The sequence below is a fragment of the Eumetopias jubatus genome, unplaced genomic scaffold (assembly GCF_037043125.1).
Source record: "Eumetopias jubatus isolate StellerSeaLion01/CBP00866 unplaced genomic scaffold, mEumJub1_p1.0 scaffold_4, whole genome shotgun sequence".
In the NCBI taxonomy this organism is placed as follows: domain Eukaryota; kingdom Metazoa; phylum Chordata; class Mammalia; order Carnivora; family Otariidae; genus Eumetopias; species Eumetopias jubatus.
The window spans coordinates 152,036,748-152,051,543 of record NW_028274810.1 but is presented as its reverse complement, the minus strand read 5'-3'; the positions used below and the strand labels follow the sequence as shown (position 1 = coordinate 152,051,543).

The following is a 14,796-nucleotide window of genomic DNA, read 5'->3' as shown; positions in this document are numbered from 1 at the left end:
GCACCTGGGTGGTTCAGTTGGTTAAGCATCCAACTCTTGATTTCTGCTCAGGTCATGATCCCTGGATCATGGGATCATGCCCTGTGTGGGGTTCCATGCTGAGCATGAAGCCTGCTTGGGATTCTCCCTCTCCCTCTGCCCCTCACCCCTTTCCACACTCGCTCTCTCAAAAAGAAAAAAAAAGATATACAATGGAAATGTTGAGAGATATTGTTTGGGAATATAGATCTTCCAGTAATAGAGATTAGAAAGAATTATATGAAAGAAAATGGCTTCGATGAATGCGTAGAATTTGAATGTTTTAGATTCCAAAATCCCTTTCCTACTCATTTCCTCATAGGAAGTAAACAGTATATCTTTATCTAGAAAAGACTAGAAGTGGCTAATAAGTGATACCAGTCTGAGGCAATGAGTATGGTCTTAAGGAAAAGCATGTACACACAGTGAGGTGTTTTCCATTTCAGAACAGGATCCCTCCCATTAAGACCTTGACAGGCTGGAGTAATGGACCAAATCAAACACAACACACTGAAATGCAAAGTGCAAGGGCAAGGACCCATACAGAGATGTGGGGAATGCTCTAAAACATGGCACTTAGGTCATCCTGTATTCAGGTATGTCTAAGAGTTTAATAATAACCTATGTCTTCATTTAGGGCTGGTAACAAATGCAAATACTCTTTTGTTGAGCATGGCAAAGTATTCTATATGGAGAATCACCAGAACAGGATCCCTGAATTCTGTAAATTTGAAAAATCATTTTCCTATAAATTTTTGAAATACTTTTGTATTAATTGGTAGCATCCATTCAGCTCAGTAGAAATCAGTGTGTTTTTTGGGAAACATCCTATGGCCTAAGATTAATAATGACTCAGGTGTTTGTGAAAGTCTTCTTGCTTTAAATCTACTCACTGCCATCCCCATGTGTTGCTTTTCCTCTGGATTGTGAAATCTTCGTATTTAATCTCAGAAACTATAAAATTTCATCTTGTCACATACCTCCCCCTAAATTCTCCCTCTGTAGAAATCACATGGTCAAATGTTGAACAATTAGAGGCTTTCTTGTACACAGTTTTAAAATCCCTATTATGAGTCTACCGAGCTTAAATATCTCAACTTGACAAAGTATGGGAAGAAGCAGGATTTTGCCATAAGCTTTAGAAATACATGCTTTGATAGAACGCCCTAAACAGTCAGGTGGCACATACAAATACATCCTACAGAATAAAATCCTGCATGCTGGTTGGGCTTCCAATGCTTAAAAAAGCCATGTAATACTCTTTAATGTTCAATATAGAATCTTTCCAATTTTCAAAGGATAATGGAATAGGAATTTACGTGAATGAGAGACACTGGAGGTAGAAGAGGTAAGGTAACAACCACCTGTACTTGAAAGTTATAGACCCAGGGGCCTGGGGGGCTCAGTCGGTAAGCGTCTGCCTCCAGCTCAGGGCATGGTCCCAGGGTCCTGGGTTCGAGCCCTGCATCGGGCTCCCTGCTCGGCGGGAAGCCTGCTTCTCCCTCTCCCACTCCCCCTGCTTGTGTTCCCTCTCTCGCTGTGTCTCTCTCTCTGTCAAATAAATAAATAAATCTTTAAAAAAAAAAAGTTATAGATCCATTCTCCTAGATGTATCCAGATTCCTTACCAAGAACAACTGTGTCACAGTACATAAAAGCAAAAAGGAACATACTAAATCGCTCCTCGTCAGGTAGGAAACTGAGGCACAAAGATGGAAGGTAACTATTCTAAGGTCAAGAGCTGATCACTGGCAGAGAGAACTCAAGTGTCAGGTCCCTCAGGCGAAACCACAGCTGGCAGCAAGATCACCTGTGAGACTATGAAGGGATGTCGTCATGCAATGCTTGACCGACTTACCTGACGGCCAGGAGGAGGAGCCATGCTTTCCATTTCTTTTTCACTTTTTTTTTTTATTCTTATAGAGAAAAAGAAATTCACTTTACAACAGCAATCAGGGAAAGAATCTTTTAATGTGCCAAAGCAACACAAACTCCAATGTATCTCCCCACCCCCCCCAAAAAAAGTAGAGAAATTCTCTCAAAAGAACAGAGAACAGCAGGTAGAAGGTATTCCCTCTTAAGAGCTATTGAAGGGATGTCATTCCCAATGTATGCAACATCTCTTCACCCTTACAAAAGTAAAACACAAAACAGCTGAGCTCAAAGCTGTATCCGGTGTTGTCTGCTTTTCCCCGTTTAGATCACTTTCCAGATAGTTGCTTATTGCCCTCCAAGACAGTTAGGCACACCTATCTGGCCAACTCGCCTCTCGAACATCTGTATCCATCTGGCTAACATCTGTATCCATCTGGCAATCTTGCAAGACTTTAATGGAATGCTCTACCCTAAAAGTTTGACTCTCCTGAAAACAACATGTAGAGCCCTTGGAAATAAATGGGAAATGGAGAACATCACTTCTCACCACAGTGAAGTGTTCTCACAGTGATGATAAATAATTGTTGAATAAAATTTACTCTCCAGCCCTGATGTCTCCTCACACTCCAGACTTGTGCATCCACCTGCCTACTTGACACCTCCAACTAAGTGAGGACCAAAGGTATTTCAAACTCAACATGTCTAAAACAGAATATCGATTTCCACTGTCCTCCTTCCCCCCGCCCCACATACCTAACTCCCTCTCCTGTTTGTCTACCTTAGAAAAAAGCACAGTTTTTTCCTAGTTGCTTGGGTCATTTCTGGAGCTTTGTGATTTCTTTCCATCCATCTTTAATCCAACAGCAAGTCCTGCTGCTTTATGTTTAATATGTCCTGAATCCAGCCACATCCCACTGTCTCCATCACCCCTACCCTGGTTCAGACCACCATCACCTCTTGCCTATGCCACATTAACAGCCTCCTGATTAGTCTCATGTCTTCTTAGGGTCTTATTTTTCCCCCAGTAGTCCATTCTCCACATACCAACCAGGATGACTTTCCTTCTTTTTTTTTTGAAGGGAGGGAGGGGCAGAGGGGGTGGGAGAGAGAGAATCGTAAGCAGGTTCCACACCCAACGTGGAGGCCGACACAGAGCCTAATCTCACAACCCTGAGATCATGACCTGAGCTCAGATTAAGAGTTGGATACTTAACCAACTGAACCACCCAGGTACCCCCAGGATGATTTTCTTAAAAACTAAGTATGTCATGTCTCTCCTTTGCTCCAAACCCCCCATGGCTTCCCATTACCCTCAGAACACAACCACAGCTCTGACAATGACCTACCAAATCTCCTTTGTCTTCCCTAGTCCAGTCCCCCAGTCCCTTCTGCCGCACTTAGCCCCTAAGTCATCACGCTCTAGCCTACTGCCCTCTGTATTTTGCAACAGTGTCATGTTTTACCCCTGCTGTTCCAGTGGCCTGGCACATTCCACCTCTGTCTTCCAATGGTTAATTCCAACGAATTTTTCAGGTCTCTGAGCAATTGTCATCTCTGAGGTCTCTTTCCCGAAGCAATCTGAAACATTCCCCATGCAGCCAGTTACTCTCCATCCTCATGCCCTGCTTTATTTTCTTCACTCTCAGAAACTATAGTGCTCACTGGATGTAACTCTAGCGGGAATGTAAGCTCCCAAGCATCTGGAACAGTATAATAGGCACTCAAATATTGAAAGGATGACGGACTGAATGAAACACATCTTGATTAATGCATTAAAGATGCTGGGTAGAGCCAGGAGGAAATGTGGGCATTATAAAATAGAATAAAAAAAAAAAATCACGGAGACTGATGCCTGCCAAATAATAGGAAAGGATGAGAATAGGAAATGGGCTTGCCACAATACTGGAAAACTGGAAGCAGATACCCTTCACCAATGCTTGGGCTCTATTTTCCCTTAACGATGTAGCCTCAGTGAAGCAGATTTTGATTCAAGAACAGATTTGAAAAAACTCTCCTAAAATGTGGCACTAGCTTCAGCATATCACCAAATCAAGCTTCAGCAAGACCCTCCACGCTCCGTTTCACAGCTGGTGCATACCCCTATTGAGGCCTTCGGGGAGGGGCAGGGAACTGCTCTCAAATATGCCGCCTCTATCTCTGCTCATTAGGACAACCTGGCTTCCAGTGGGTTTCAGAATCCTTGGCAAATAAAATGAAAAGTTAATCTAACCTTACAGTGGGTTATGCATGTGGTGTAGGGCCCCGGGTCTGCATCATCTTTTCCTGCCAACCCTAAACTCTGCAAGGATGCAAGGAGGTTCGGAAATTTAATAGATGGCCCAAATATAGTCAAGAACTCTAACTCAGTGCAATGGACTGAACGTTTATGTCCTCTCAAAATTTAGGTTGAACCTCTAAACCCCAAGGTGATGGTAGGAGGAGGTGGGGCCTTGGGGAGATAATTGGGTCATGAGAGTGAAGCCCTCATGCATGAGTTTAGTGCTGTTAGGAAAGGAATGGGAGAGCACTCTCCGGCTCTCTCTCCACCAAGTGAGGGGGATACAGGAAGTCAGCCCTCTGCAACCTGATACCAGCTCTCACCAGACACGGAATCTGTTGGCACTTTGGATCTTGGACCTCCCAACCTCCAGAATTGTGAGAAATAAATGCTTGGTGTTTAAGCCACGCCGTGTGTGGGTATTCTGTGACAGCAACCTAAATTAAGACACTCAAAAGAACTCTAGTCTAGTACAGAACATAGTTCTAAGTGAGATGCGACTTCGCCCCACTTTAAACTAAGGCACCATTTCTAACTTCAGATTTCTCCAGGTAGAGGACAGAAGAGGCTCACTATAAATACACCTTATTTACTATCCAGTTTCTAAGTGAAAAGCACAGGAGTACATAGTAAATAACTTATCTCTTAAACCAGAAGCCAATTTAGTCTCTAGCCACTGAAAACATGTTCTTAAGCAATTTCAAATTTACACATTTTTTTAAAAAGTGAAACAAAGGTGACAAGAAAAGGACAGGGCCTTTCTAATTATGTTTCATAGGAAACCTAAGTGTTTCAGCATAAAGGAGTATTAGCCTCTTCCTGGGGGTGAAGTGGCTTTGAAGTGATTTTACAATTAAAGTAAATCTACATTGGAGTACTACATTAGATGGAAACGAAGAAGTCTTCAATTCTTTACAAAGGATTTGAATATAAACACATAGAAACAATTCTCCCTGACATCACTAATTCAAAAGACATTTCTGAATCCTTATCTATTTGCTCTTCTTTGCAGCTTTGGACATGTTTGACTGCTTCTTTCTTGAAGTGTTCTCTTCTCCTTGTCTCTGTGATAGTAGAGTCTTTTGGTTTTCCTCTGACCTGCCTGGAAGCGACTTATCAGTCTTCTTGGAGACTCATCTTTCTCTAACTAGTCATTGAATGTGGGAGTTTCTCAAAGCTTTGTCCTAGGCTCTCTTCTTTTTATTTTTTCTCCCTAAGTAGTCTCGTACATAGCTTCCCAAACTTTTTTTACATCTCAGTACCCAGAGAAAGTGACAATAGGTTTATAGCTATGTGGAGCTGGAGGCCTCTGGCCTAAAGGCTTCGGCTGTTCTAAGGACTGAGGAGAACCAGTATCTTAACCCCTATATGTTCTATCTCAGCACCTTGCTTGGTACACCAGTGGGGCCTTGGGAAGCTCTGAACCAACAACCATCTATTTAGCTGTTACCAATATGCAAATAACACAATTTGATATTTTTCAGCCCAGGCCTCATTTCTCTGGTCTACACCTGTGGATGCAATGGCCTATCTGCCATCTCTTCTTGGATATTTGAAAACATCTTAAATGTCTCACAGCTAAAACTAAGCTCATGATCCGTGTTCCCCAAAACCTGCTGCTCTTCTGGCGTTCTGTCTCAGCGAGGCATTCCCACCCTCAGGCTGTGGACGGCAGAACTCTGGGAGATTCCCTTGCCACTTCCCTCTCACTCTCACAGCCGATCTATCATCAAGCCGTCTGTACGCCCTTAACATCATCTTGTCTCTCCTCCTCCACCCCCCTGGGTCCCTGCTATCATCACAGTTATTCAAATCTGCCTGAATCATACTGTAGCCACTTGAGCCATCTATCCTCATCGACTCTCGCTCCCCTCTCATTCACACTCTAATCCAGAAATAGAGTGATTTAAAAAATAATAAAAATAGACATTCTTCCGGGACGCCTGGGTGGCTCAGTTGGTTAAGTGTCTGCTTTCGGTTCGGGTCATGACCCCAGGGTCCTGAGATCGAGCCCGGCATCAGGCTCCCTGTTTGATGGGGAACCTGCTTCTCCCTCTCCCGCCACCACTCGCCCTCTTTGTGCTCTCTCCCTCTGTCAAATAAATAAAATCTTTAAAAAAAATAGACATTTTTCCAAAGAAGACATACAGATGGCCAATAAACACATGAAAGGATGCTCAACATCATTAGTCATCAGGGAAATGCAAATCAAAACCACAATGAGCTATCATCTTACACCTGTGTATCTAAAACACAAGAAACAAGTGTTAGTGAGGATGTGGAGGAAAAGGAACCCTTGTGCTTTGTTAGTGGGAATGTAAGTTGGTGCAACCACTGTGGAAAACAATATGGTTTCTCAAAAAATTAAAAATAGAAATAGCATATGATCCAGTAATTCCATCCAGTACTGGGTATTTACCAAGAGAAAATGAGAACACTAATTCAAAAAGATATATGCACTTCCATGTTTACTACAGCATTATTTACAATAGCTAAGATATGGAAGCAACCTAAGTGTCTATCAACATAGGAATGGATAAAGAAGATGTGGTACACACACACACACATTCAAATATTATTCAGCCATAAAAAAAAGAATAAGATGTTGCCATGTAGGACAACATGGATGGACCAAGAGGGTCTTATGCTAAGTGAAATAAGACAAAGACAAATACTGTATGACCTCACTTATATATGGAATCTAAAAAACAAAACAAATAGCAGAAACAGATCCACAGAGGCGCCTGGGTGGCTCAGTCGTTAAGCCTCTGCCTTCGGGTCAGGTCATGATCTCAGGGTCCCAGGATTGAGCCCTGCATCGGGCTCCCTGCTCAGCAGGAAGCCTGCTTCTCCCTCTCACACTCCCCTTGCTTGTGTTCCCTCTCTCGCTGTCTCTCTCTGTCAAATAAATAAATAAAATCTTAAAAAAAAAAAAAAAAAAAGAAACAGATCCGTAAATACAGAGAACAAACTGATGGTGGCCAGAGGGTGGGGGGGGGGGCAAAATGGAGAAAGGGAAGTGGGAGATATAGGCTTCCAATTATGAAATGAATAAGTCACATGGATAAGAGGTACAGCACAGGGAATATAATCAATGGTACTATAATAGTGTTGAATGGTGACAGATGGTAGCCACATGTGGCGAGATAGCATATCATAAACACTAATCACTGTGTTCTTCACCTAAAATGAATGTAACATTGTGTGCCAACTATATTTCAATTTAAATAATGATAATAATAATAATAAAGATCTAACCAGATCATCCCTTTGCTGAAGGCAAAATTTCTCAACATGACCAATAATACCCTGCCTGGACTGAACAATACTTACTGTTCTGGTCATGCTGCAGAACAAATCACCCCAAAACTTAGTGACTTAAAACAACAGTTTAATACTACCTTTCATGATTCTGTGGATTGTTCTGCCTGAGCTGAATGGTAATCATCTAGAATCTGTCATGCAGGTACAATAAAAATTTGGCTTGGGTTGGAATCATCTGAAGGCCCAACTGGGCTGGGCATCCAGGATGGCTTCTTCACACACATGTCTGAGAGCTGGTCAGGCATCCCTCTCTCCATGTAGTCTCCCCACGTGTGTAGCTAGGGATTCCTCAAAGCAAGGTAGTTTCAGTGCATTCAAATTCTTACAAGACAAGTTAATTTTCCTCAGGGTGCACTTTATAAGAGACTAAGGTGAAAGCTGCAAGACCTCTAATGACCTAGTCTCCAAAGTCATTCAGCTCTCTTTTACTTTATTCTGTAAATCAAAATTGAATCACAGGGTCAGTCCAGATTCAAGGAGGGGACCTATCCAAGGACTTGAATATCAAAAAGCACGGCTCTTTGGAGTAAGAGGTGGGTCTTTAGAGAATATCAACCACACCCACTTCCCCAATCCCATTTTGCAATACATTCCCTGTTGGTGGCTTTCACTTTTAGCCACACCGGCCTTGTTTCGGTTCCTTGTACTTCCCATACTCTACCCTCCTAAAGGCTTTCGTACATACTGTTTTCTTAGTCTAGAATGGTCTTCCCGTCCACCCCCACCCCACCCCCCCGTTGCCAAGTTCAACTTTTAAAAATCTCAGTGAAGTCTCAGGAAAGCTTTTCCTGTCTTCCCTACCAGGTTAAATCTTTTTATTCCATACTTTCACGGCACTGGGTCCATTTCTGGCACTGTCCTCACCCCTACTGCCCTCTGCATTTGTTAAAATGATTATGTAATTTGTGTCTCAATGTCCCTCATTAGACTGGAAGGGGGGTCATATCTGTTTTTCCCATCCTACCACACAGAGCTTGGCTAGTACTCAAATATTTATTTGCTGAATGAATGAACTAAACTAAGTAAAGGAAACTGTCTCTGTATAACAATTCCTCTAAAATTATAGTGAAGTAATCACATTCCCAAGGTAAATATATAGATAATTAGACAACCCCAAATATAAACCATTTTCACAGAGGAAGTCTCATAAATGTAAAGGTCATATTCTTTTGCCACATCCTACCTGTAAAATCAGCAGATAGTAAAGAAATCAATTAAATATAGCCAAATTGTGTAAGTTCTGTCGTATTTCTTCCAATATTTTTTTTTAAATGAGCCTAAAACTGTCTTTGATTGTAATTTCTACGCCTTAACAAAAGCTGACACATGTACCCAACGGAGCATTTTAATCACAGGAAAGGTGATCTCCTACTCTATGCAGGAATCAAATATTGACAATAAAGACCACTAGAAGCATTCCACTTAGAAACCCAGGCGGACTGTTACACAGACCACACGTGATTCTCATTGTGCTAAAACCAAATGCAAAAAACTAACTGCTTCCCACTACATTATCAATAACCTGTCTATAAATAAACACTTCACCAGCTTTCAACTTAAAACGGAATATTTCACCTCCGAGGAAGAGCTAACGTTCCTGTCCTTAGATGGTGACACAACAGCAAAGGGTTTGATTGGAGAAAATATTCACTAGTTATGGCTCTTAACTACTTTAAAAAAAATCTGTAATTATGAATGGTATCATAAACCAAAGTTCATTATCAAAAAGTACATTCTATTCTGGTCTTTTAAATCCCAACCTTCAACTCTAATTCTTGTAAACTACTGAAAACATCTGGTCAAACGACGGAGTGTTTCCTACAATAATAATTCAGCCCTGTGTTTCTTTATTCTTTTTTCCCACTTCAACATGGGCTCCAAGAAGGGATGGGTTTGGTCGGTTTTGTTGACCTAGAGCAGTCTCTGGTGCATCATGCTGCCCATTAAATTAACGAATAAGTAAATAACATTGGTCTCCTAGAATCAGATCTTATGTATTACTCAAAATATTTATGAAGATGCTTATTTGTTATTTAAGAAAAGATATTCTGACAAAAATGCCAATACATAAAATGTCTTTACTTCTCATTTATGCTTCTTGCTTCCTAGGTATTATGCCACATGAGATTAGTGTTTCTAATTATCTAACCTGTCTTATTCACCAGTTAAAACAAAACAAAACAAAACAAAACTATATTCTACCATAAGGCAGAAACGGCTTTTTGCTAAATCATTTGTTAAAAACAAGATAACAGGCTCAAAATGGAGGCACTTAGGCTAAGCTCCACATCACCAGAGACTTAATTACACTTTTGGCTTCTTCCAGGAATGGAATCTTAAAGTCAGTCAGGAACTGCCTTATTAGCACTAGTGAGGTCATCTGCCTGATAGACCACTGCCATGCCCTAAAGGAAAGTGATCTATCTTGCCACAACCAATCCACTTTTTGCCAGTGTAACTTCCTCTCCCCCACTCCCTTCTGCCTACCGAAGTCTTTCATTTAGTACACCTTTTTGAAGCTCCTTTCTGTTAGATGGATGCTATAGAGTCATGAATCATTAAATAAAGCCCGTAAGATCTTTAAAATTTACTCATTGAATTTTGTTTTTTTAATACATTGAATTTCTTCAGTTACTTAGCTATCTGGAATGAAACTTCTTTTTCTCAGTGGCTGAACTGCAATTTGTACCTTATTGTGTAGTTTGAGGGGATCTTATCATATTAGACAAATACACAGCAAATGATAAATAAATCTATAAGCAGGTCCATGAGCATGAATATTTTGGGGGAATAATTTAGCCACTATGACTAAAAATACAAAAACAAAGAAGATAGAGGGCATGAAAATCTGTTATAGGACAGTTGCTTAAATCCAAACTTTGTCTTTTAATAAATGGCAAATATTTTGCCTAAAAAGGTGATTTGATGAAGTTGAAACATTCATTTATAAGTATTTAAACTTATTCTAGACCATCCAATTTAGATAACAGTAAAATATTAATATCAAATCTGTGCATTAAAGGAAATTCCCCCAACTGATGTCCTCTAACACAAGTTTAATACAAACATGACTTGTGGGTTTTCTGTAGGTGAGTCTCTTTTCCATTTTGCACCTTATTTCTCAACTCATTGATCACACTGAATTATTCATAGCTAAACATCTTTTTCCTTTGTCCTGCTTCTTGTCAGGTGTTGATTAAGACCTAGATTGTTCCTTTTCAAGTTGTAATGCATGAAGTGGAAATTTTAAATACTAAACAAGTTCAACCTGCTCTACAACTGCTCCAATTCCAGACTTGAACTTAGAAGGACAAGAAACATGATCTGCCTATATTTTCAAAAGCATTAACATTTGTCTCCTTGGGTTTTTAAACTCCTCTCATATTAGCCAAAAAGAGAGAGAGACCCACTTAAGCTACATTTGCAAGTGCCATATTTGACCATTCTTTTCATAACTCTGAGTGGTTTTTTCAAGTCTTGCCTTCCCTTTTCTATAAATCCTGACTCCACCTTCTTTCTACTATAGAAAGCCACTAAAAGGCTTGGAACAAAGATAAATCTTTGAATAGTTTGCTAAACAACCCCCCCCCAACACACACACACACACACACACACACACACACACTTCTTCAGATCCCACGGCTATCAAATCTTTCTTGATTCCATCTTGAGAAGTGAAATAAATAGAAATACATGCAGGATTAACTTGGGTTACTTTTAGAAGTAAGTTCATTTCCATCTCACACAGATACGAATCAAAAATATTACATCTTCCTTTCTTTTCTTCTTCATTCACCACTAAAGCTAACACACACTCCTAAGAAAGGGGAGTAATAAGGAAGGGCAGGAATTTCGGACATATTAGGAATATTGATTAATTCTATTCCTTTTGGTAAAACAATTCCCTGACTGAACAGAGCACTGGTGGGGGGGGGGGAGGTAGCAGGATATGCATATTTTTCAAGCTAAGCCCTTTCAAGGACAGATCCCAAGGTGAGCAGTACCAGGGGTTTCTCGGCAACCTGAAAGGATTTATGAATGATTGTGAAAGATTTGCCCCTCCTCCAGCTGCACTTAGGGGCTGCTCTAAAACGGTAAAGCCCAGCCTGGGAAATTCATGTCACATCCTGTACCCCTGGGTAAGAAGTGGTGAAATACACACACAGACACACATACCCCAGAGGGTGAGAAGGGGTGAAATAAACGCACACGCACACACTCACGCTCACACCTCACCCTACCCCACCAAAAGCCCTGCGGGGAAGCTCTCAGGCAAGCAGGCTCTGGCTCGGGAAGGCGCAGTCAGCATCCCTGTCTCCCAGCCCAAGTGAGAGGCTCGCCTCCACCTCGGAGCTAGAGCTCCCGGGTCTTTAACGTTCTAGGCTTTTCCTTACAAAAGTAGAAAGGTCCAAGCTGGCCTTACCTCTGGGGCTGCTTTCCTGTAAGTACGGCGGGGCTGTGGGGGTGACATTTCCCGAATGGGATGCTGACAGCAGAGGCGAGCGCTCGTCCACCCCATCAGCAGCCATGACTGCTGCAGCAGCCGCGGGGCCGGGGCGGGGGGGAGGCTGAGCCGGGGCTTGCGGCTCCCGCGGAGGTGGAGGCTAGCGCTGTTCCGCCGCTGCTGCCGCCTCCGGGAGGACCCGGGATGTGTCACAAGGCCGGAGGCTGGGGGAGGGGAGGGTGCGGGATCGGCAGGCGGGGGAAGGGCGGCGCGCTGGGAAGCCTAGAGTCTGGGGGAGGGGAGGGGAGAGAGAAAGCAGAAGCCCGGGAGAGGGGAGGCTGGGAGAAGGCGAGGAGGAGGAGCCGGGGAACACAGTAGGGCTGCTCGGGAAAGGCGGGGAACGGAAGGTGCGGAGTAACCGAAAGGGGGGCGGAGGAGGCGAGAGGAAGGGATTGCGACTCTCCCTGTCTTTGTACTTTACATTTCCTTAACTAAGGAGAAAAGGGGGAAGAACGGTAAAGAGCAACCTGAAAGGGGGTAAGAGAAAAGGCCTGTGACTTGATTACAGAAGAACTTCAGCAAACACAGATCTCAAGTTTAGCTCCTGGAGGGGGGAGGAGGAGGGATTCTGTGCTGTCCAACTTTGCAGCAATTATCGAAGAAAGCTGATTCCCAGGGTTAGCAATTCCTTCTTGGGGCCTGCTTCTTTTGTTAGAAAATCACTTCTCAACATCTGTTGTCTGAGAGGAAATACATTTCTGCAAGAGCGGTGCCATTCCTTGCTTGTCCTTGTTTTTTAGTAGGTGTTTGGCATTCTAGTAACAGTACCTTATTGAAACGATGCAGTTTGTTGGCTTTTACAAGGTTAATTTGACAAAATTTTAGTTTTGTTTTGGACTGTATTGTCCCTGACACCTTATACAAAAATGAAGTTTATGAATGATGTAAGTCAATTTAAAAAAATATTTTCTTGAGCTACTGTTTTAAAATAATATTTCGCATGTAAAAGAGAGTAAAAAACGAGCTAGTTACCGGCATGTTTTCATGTTTATGTTTTTCTTTTCTTGTTTTGGTGGTTTGCTAAAACGGTTTAGAAATCGAAGTTTTGAATATGCCTGACAAAAAAGGCAATAGGAAAACAGTGAAGGTCTCAAAAGATCATTCTTCTTCAATGATTTTTGAGTCATTCAACAAACATGTATGGTGTGCTTACTGGGTATACAAAGATGAATCAGTGGAGCAATGGTCTTGATCCTCCAGATGTCTGTGTGGTAGCACACTCAAAAGCAAACAAGAAATGAGGCTGGTAGTCCCAACTGTAGATTTTAAAAGGTCATGAGGAAAGCTGACTTTAGACATTTAAAACTACTCCTCATATTACATTAAGAAGGGTCTTCATTTTGCTTTCTGAAGATACTCTTTCTTCCAAAAAAAAAAAAAAAAAAACCATTTAGGCATCAGCTGGAAATCCTAAGGGAAAATCAAAGAATAATGTTTTCTATTATGCAGCATCTTTTATGGGTCAGTAGTATCAAGACCCAACACCATATAAGGATCCCCATATGATATAATCCAAGGGCATTTATAGATCTCCAGAAACCTGAAAAGTGAGGGGTCAAGATATAGCACTCCCTGCAAAAAATGAACAATTTACAAGATGAATAGCAGGTTTTTTGGTTTTGTTTTGTTTTTGTTTTTTACATTTGCAGCCTGGAAGCTATTGAGTTAAAGAAACTTGAGAAGAATCAGCAAAATCCTATGACTATGGTGTCCTGTTCTGTCACCTATCACACTATTTTAACAGTGCATTTACATTTCCATTATCCACCTACCCTTTATTCCCAACTGACTTTGTGAGTCAGAAACTGTAACTAACTCATTCACTATTGTGTCTCCAGTATCTAATGCAATGCCTGGCTCATTAAGAAGGATTGGATAAATATTTGCCAAATAAATAAGCAAAGGACTGTATGAGGAAATCCTACACAGTACCAGAATCTTATTAAAGCAAATTGTTAGCAGGAAAAGCGTTGAGCATATCTTGATTATTTTTTATGAAGATGACAGTTTTGCCATCTGACCAGTGTTTTTATTGTTCCATTATTTCTCTACAACTAGGGTTTCTTTACTGCCCAGGTATAAAGGATTTTTTTTTCTTTCTTTAGTTCTTTATATGGCTTCTCTATCCATTTCAGAACTCATTAGAGGGTGACACAGCTAATGGAAATTACTCACACTATGCAAGGTAGAAGGTATATTGAGATTATATTTGCAGCAATCTGAAATTTCATAAAAAGGAAAAACTTCTACTAGGTGAGTACCACTTCATTCTAGTTTTAAAATAATACAATAGTTTATGGTTACTCAATAAACATTAAATAATACTCATCTCAGTCCAAGGCATTTTATGATTATGATATGTTTCCATCTCTACTCAGGGGATGAGGTAATGTGTCTTCTGGAATAATAGTACAATATAAACAGATGATGTGTGAGCTAGTAAAAGCTACATCTTACTACTTACTTGAGCTACTTAAGCTACAATTCTAGCTATCTACTACTGAGCCATACCACAACCCAGTGGCTTAACACAACATGATTTGTTATTTTTCATGATTCTATAGATTAGTTGTGTGGCTAGTCTATCTTTCTTGCCTAGGCTTCTATTCAGGAAGCTTCATTCAGCTGGCAGATTGGCTAAGGGCTCGCTCAGCAGGGACGGCTTGGAAAGGGAAGGGAGGCGGGGAGGAAGGCGGGAGGGTTGTCTCTCTCCATCTCTCCATATAGTCTTCCATTCCAGGCTTCTTCACATGCCTGGTATTCTCTGAGCAGTGTTTTAAGAGGGTGAGAGGGTGATT

At 41.4% G+C, this 14,796-nt stretch overlaps 1 protein-coding gene across 2 annotated transcripts in view; it reads right to left on the bottom strand.

Moving 5' to 3' along the window:
• Nucleotides 1–12,150, bottom strand: part of PIP4P2 (phosphatidylinositol-4,5-bisphosphate 4-phosphatase 2) — a 54,519-nt gene extending 42,369 nt beyond the window's left edge. Inside the window, exon 1 of one of the 2 annotated variants that reach the window (XM_028112393.1) lies at nt 11,918–12,150. In XM_028112393.1, coding sequence (XP_027968194.1) covers nt 11,918–12,023 — 106 coding nt within the window. In that variant the 5' untranslated portion in view covers nt 12,024–12,150. The remainder of the gene's footprint in view (nt 1–11,917) is intronic. The other variant, XM_028112389.2, reaches the window with a different exon arrangement.
• Nucleotides 12,151–14,796: the final 2,646 nt, after the last annotated feature.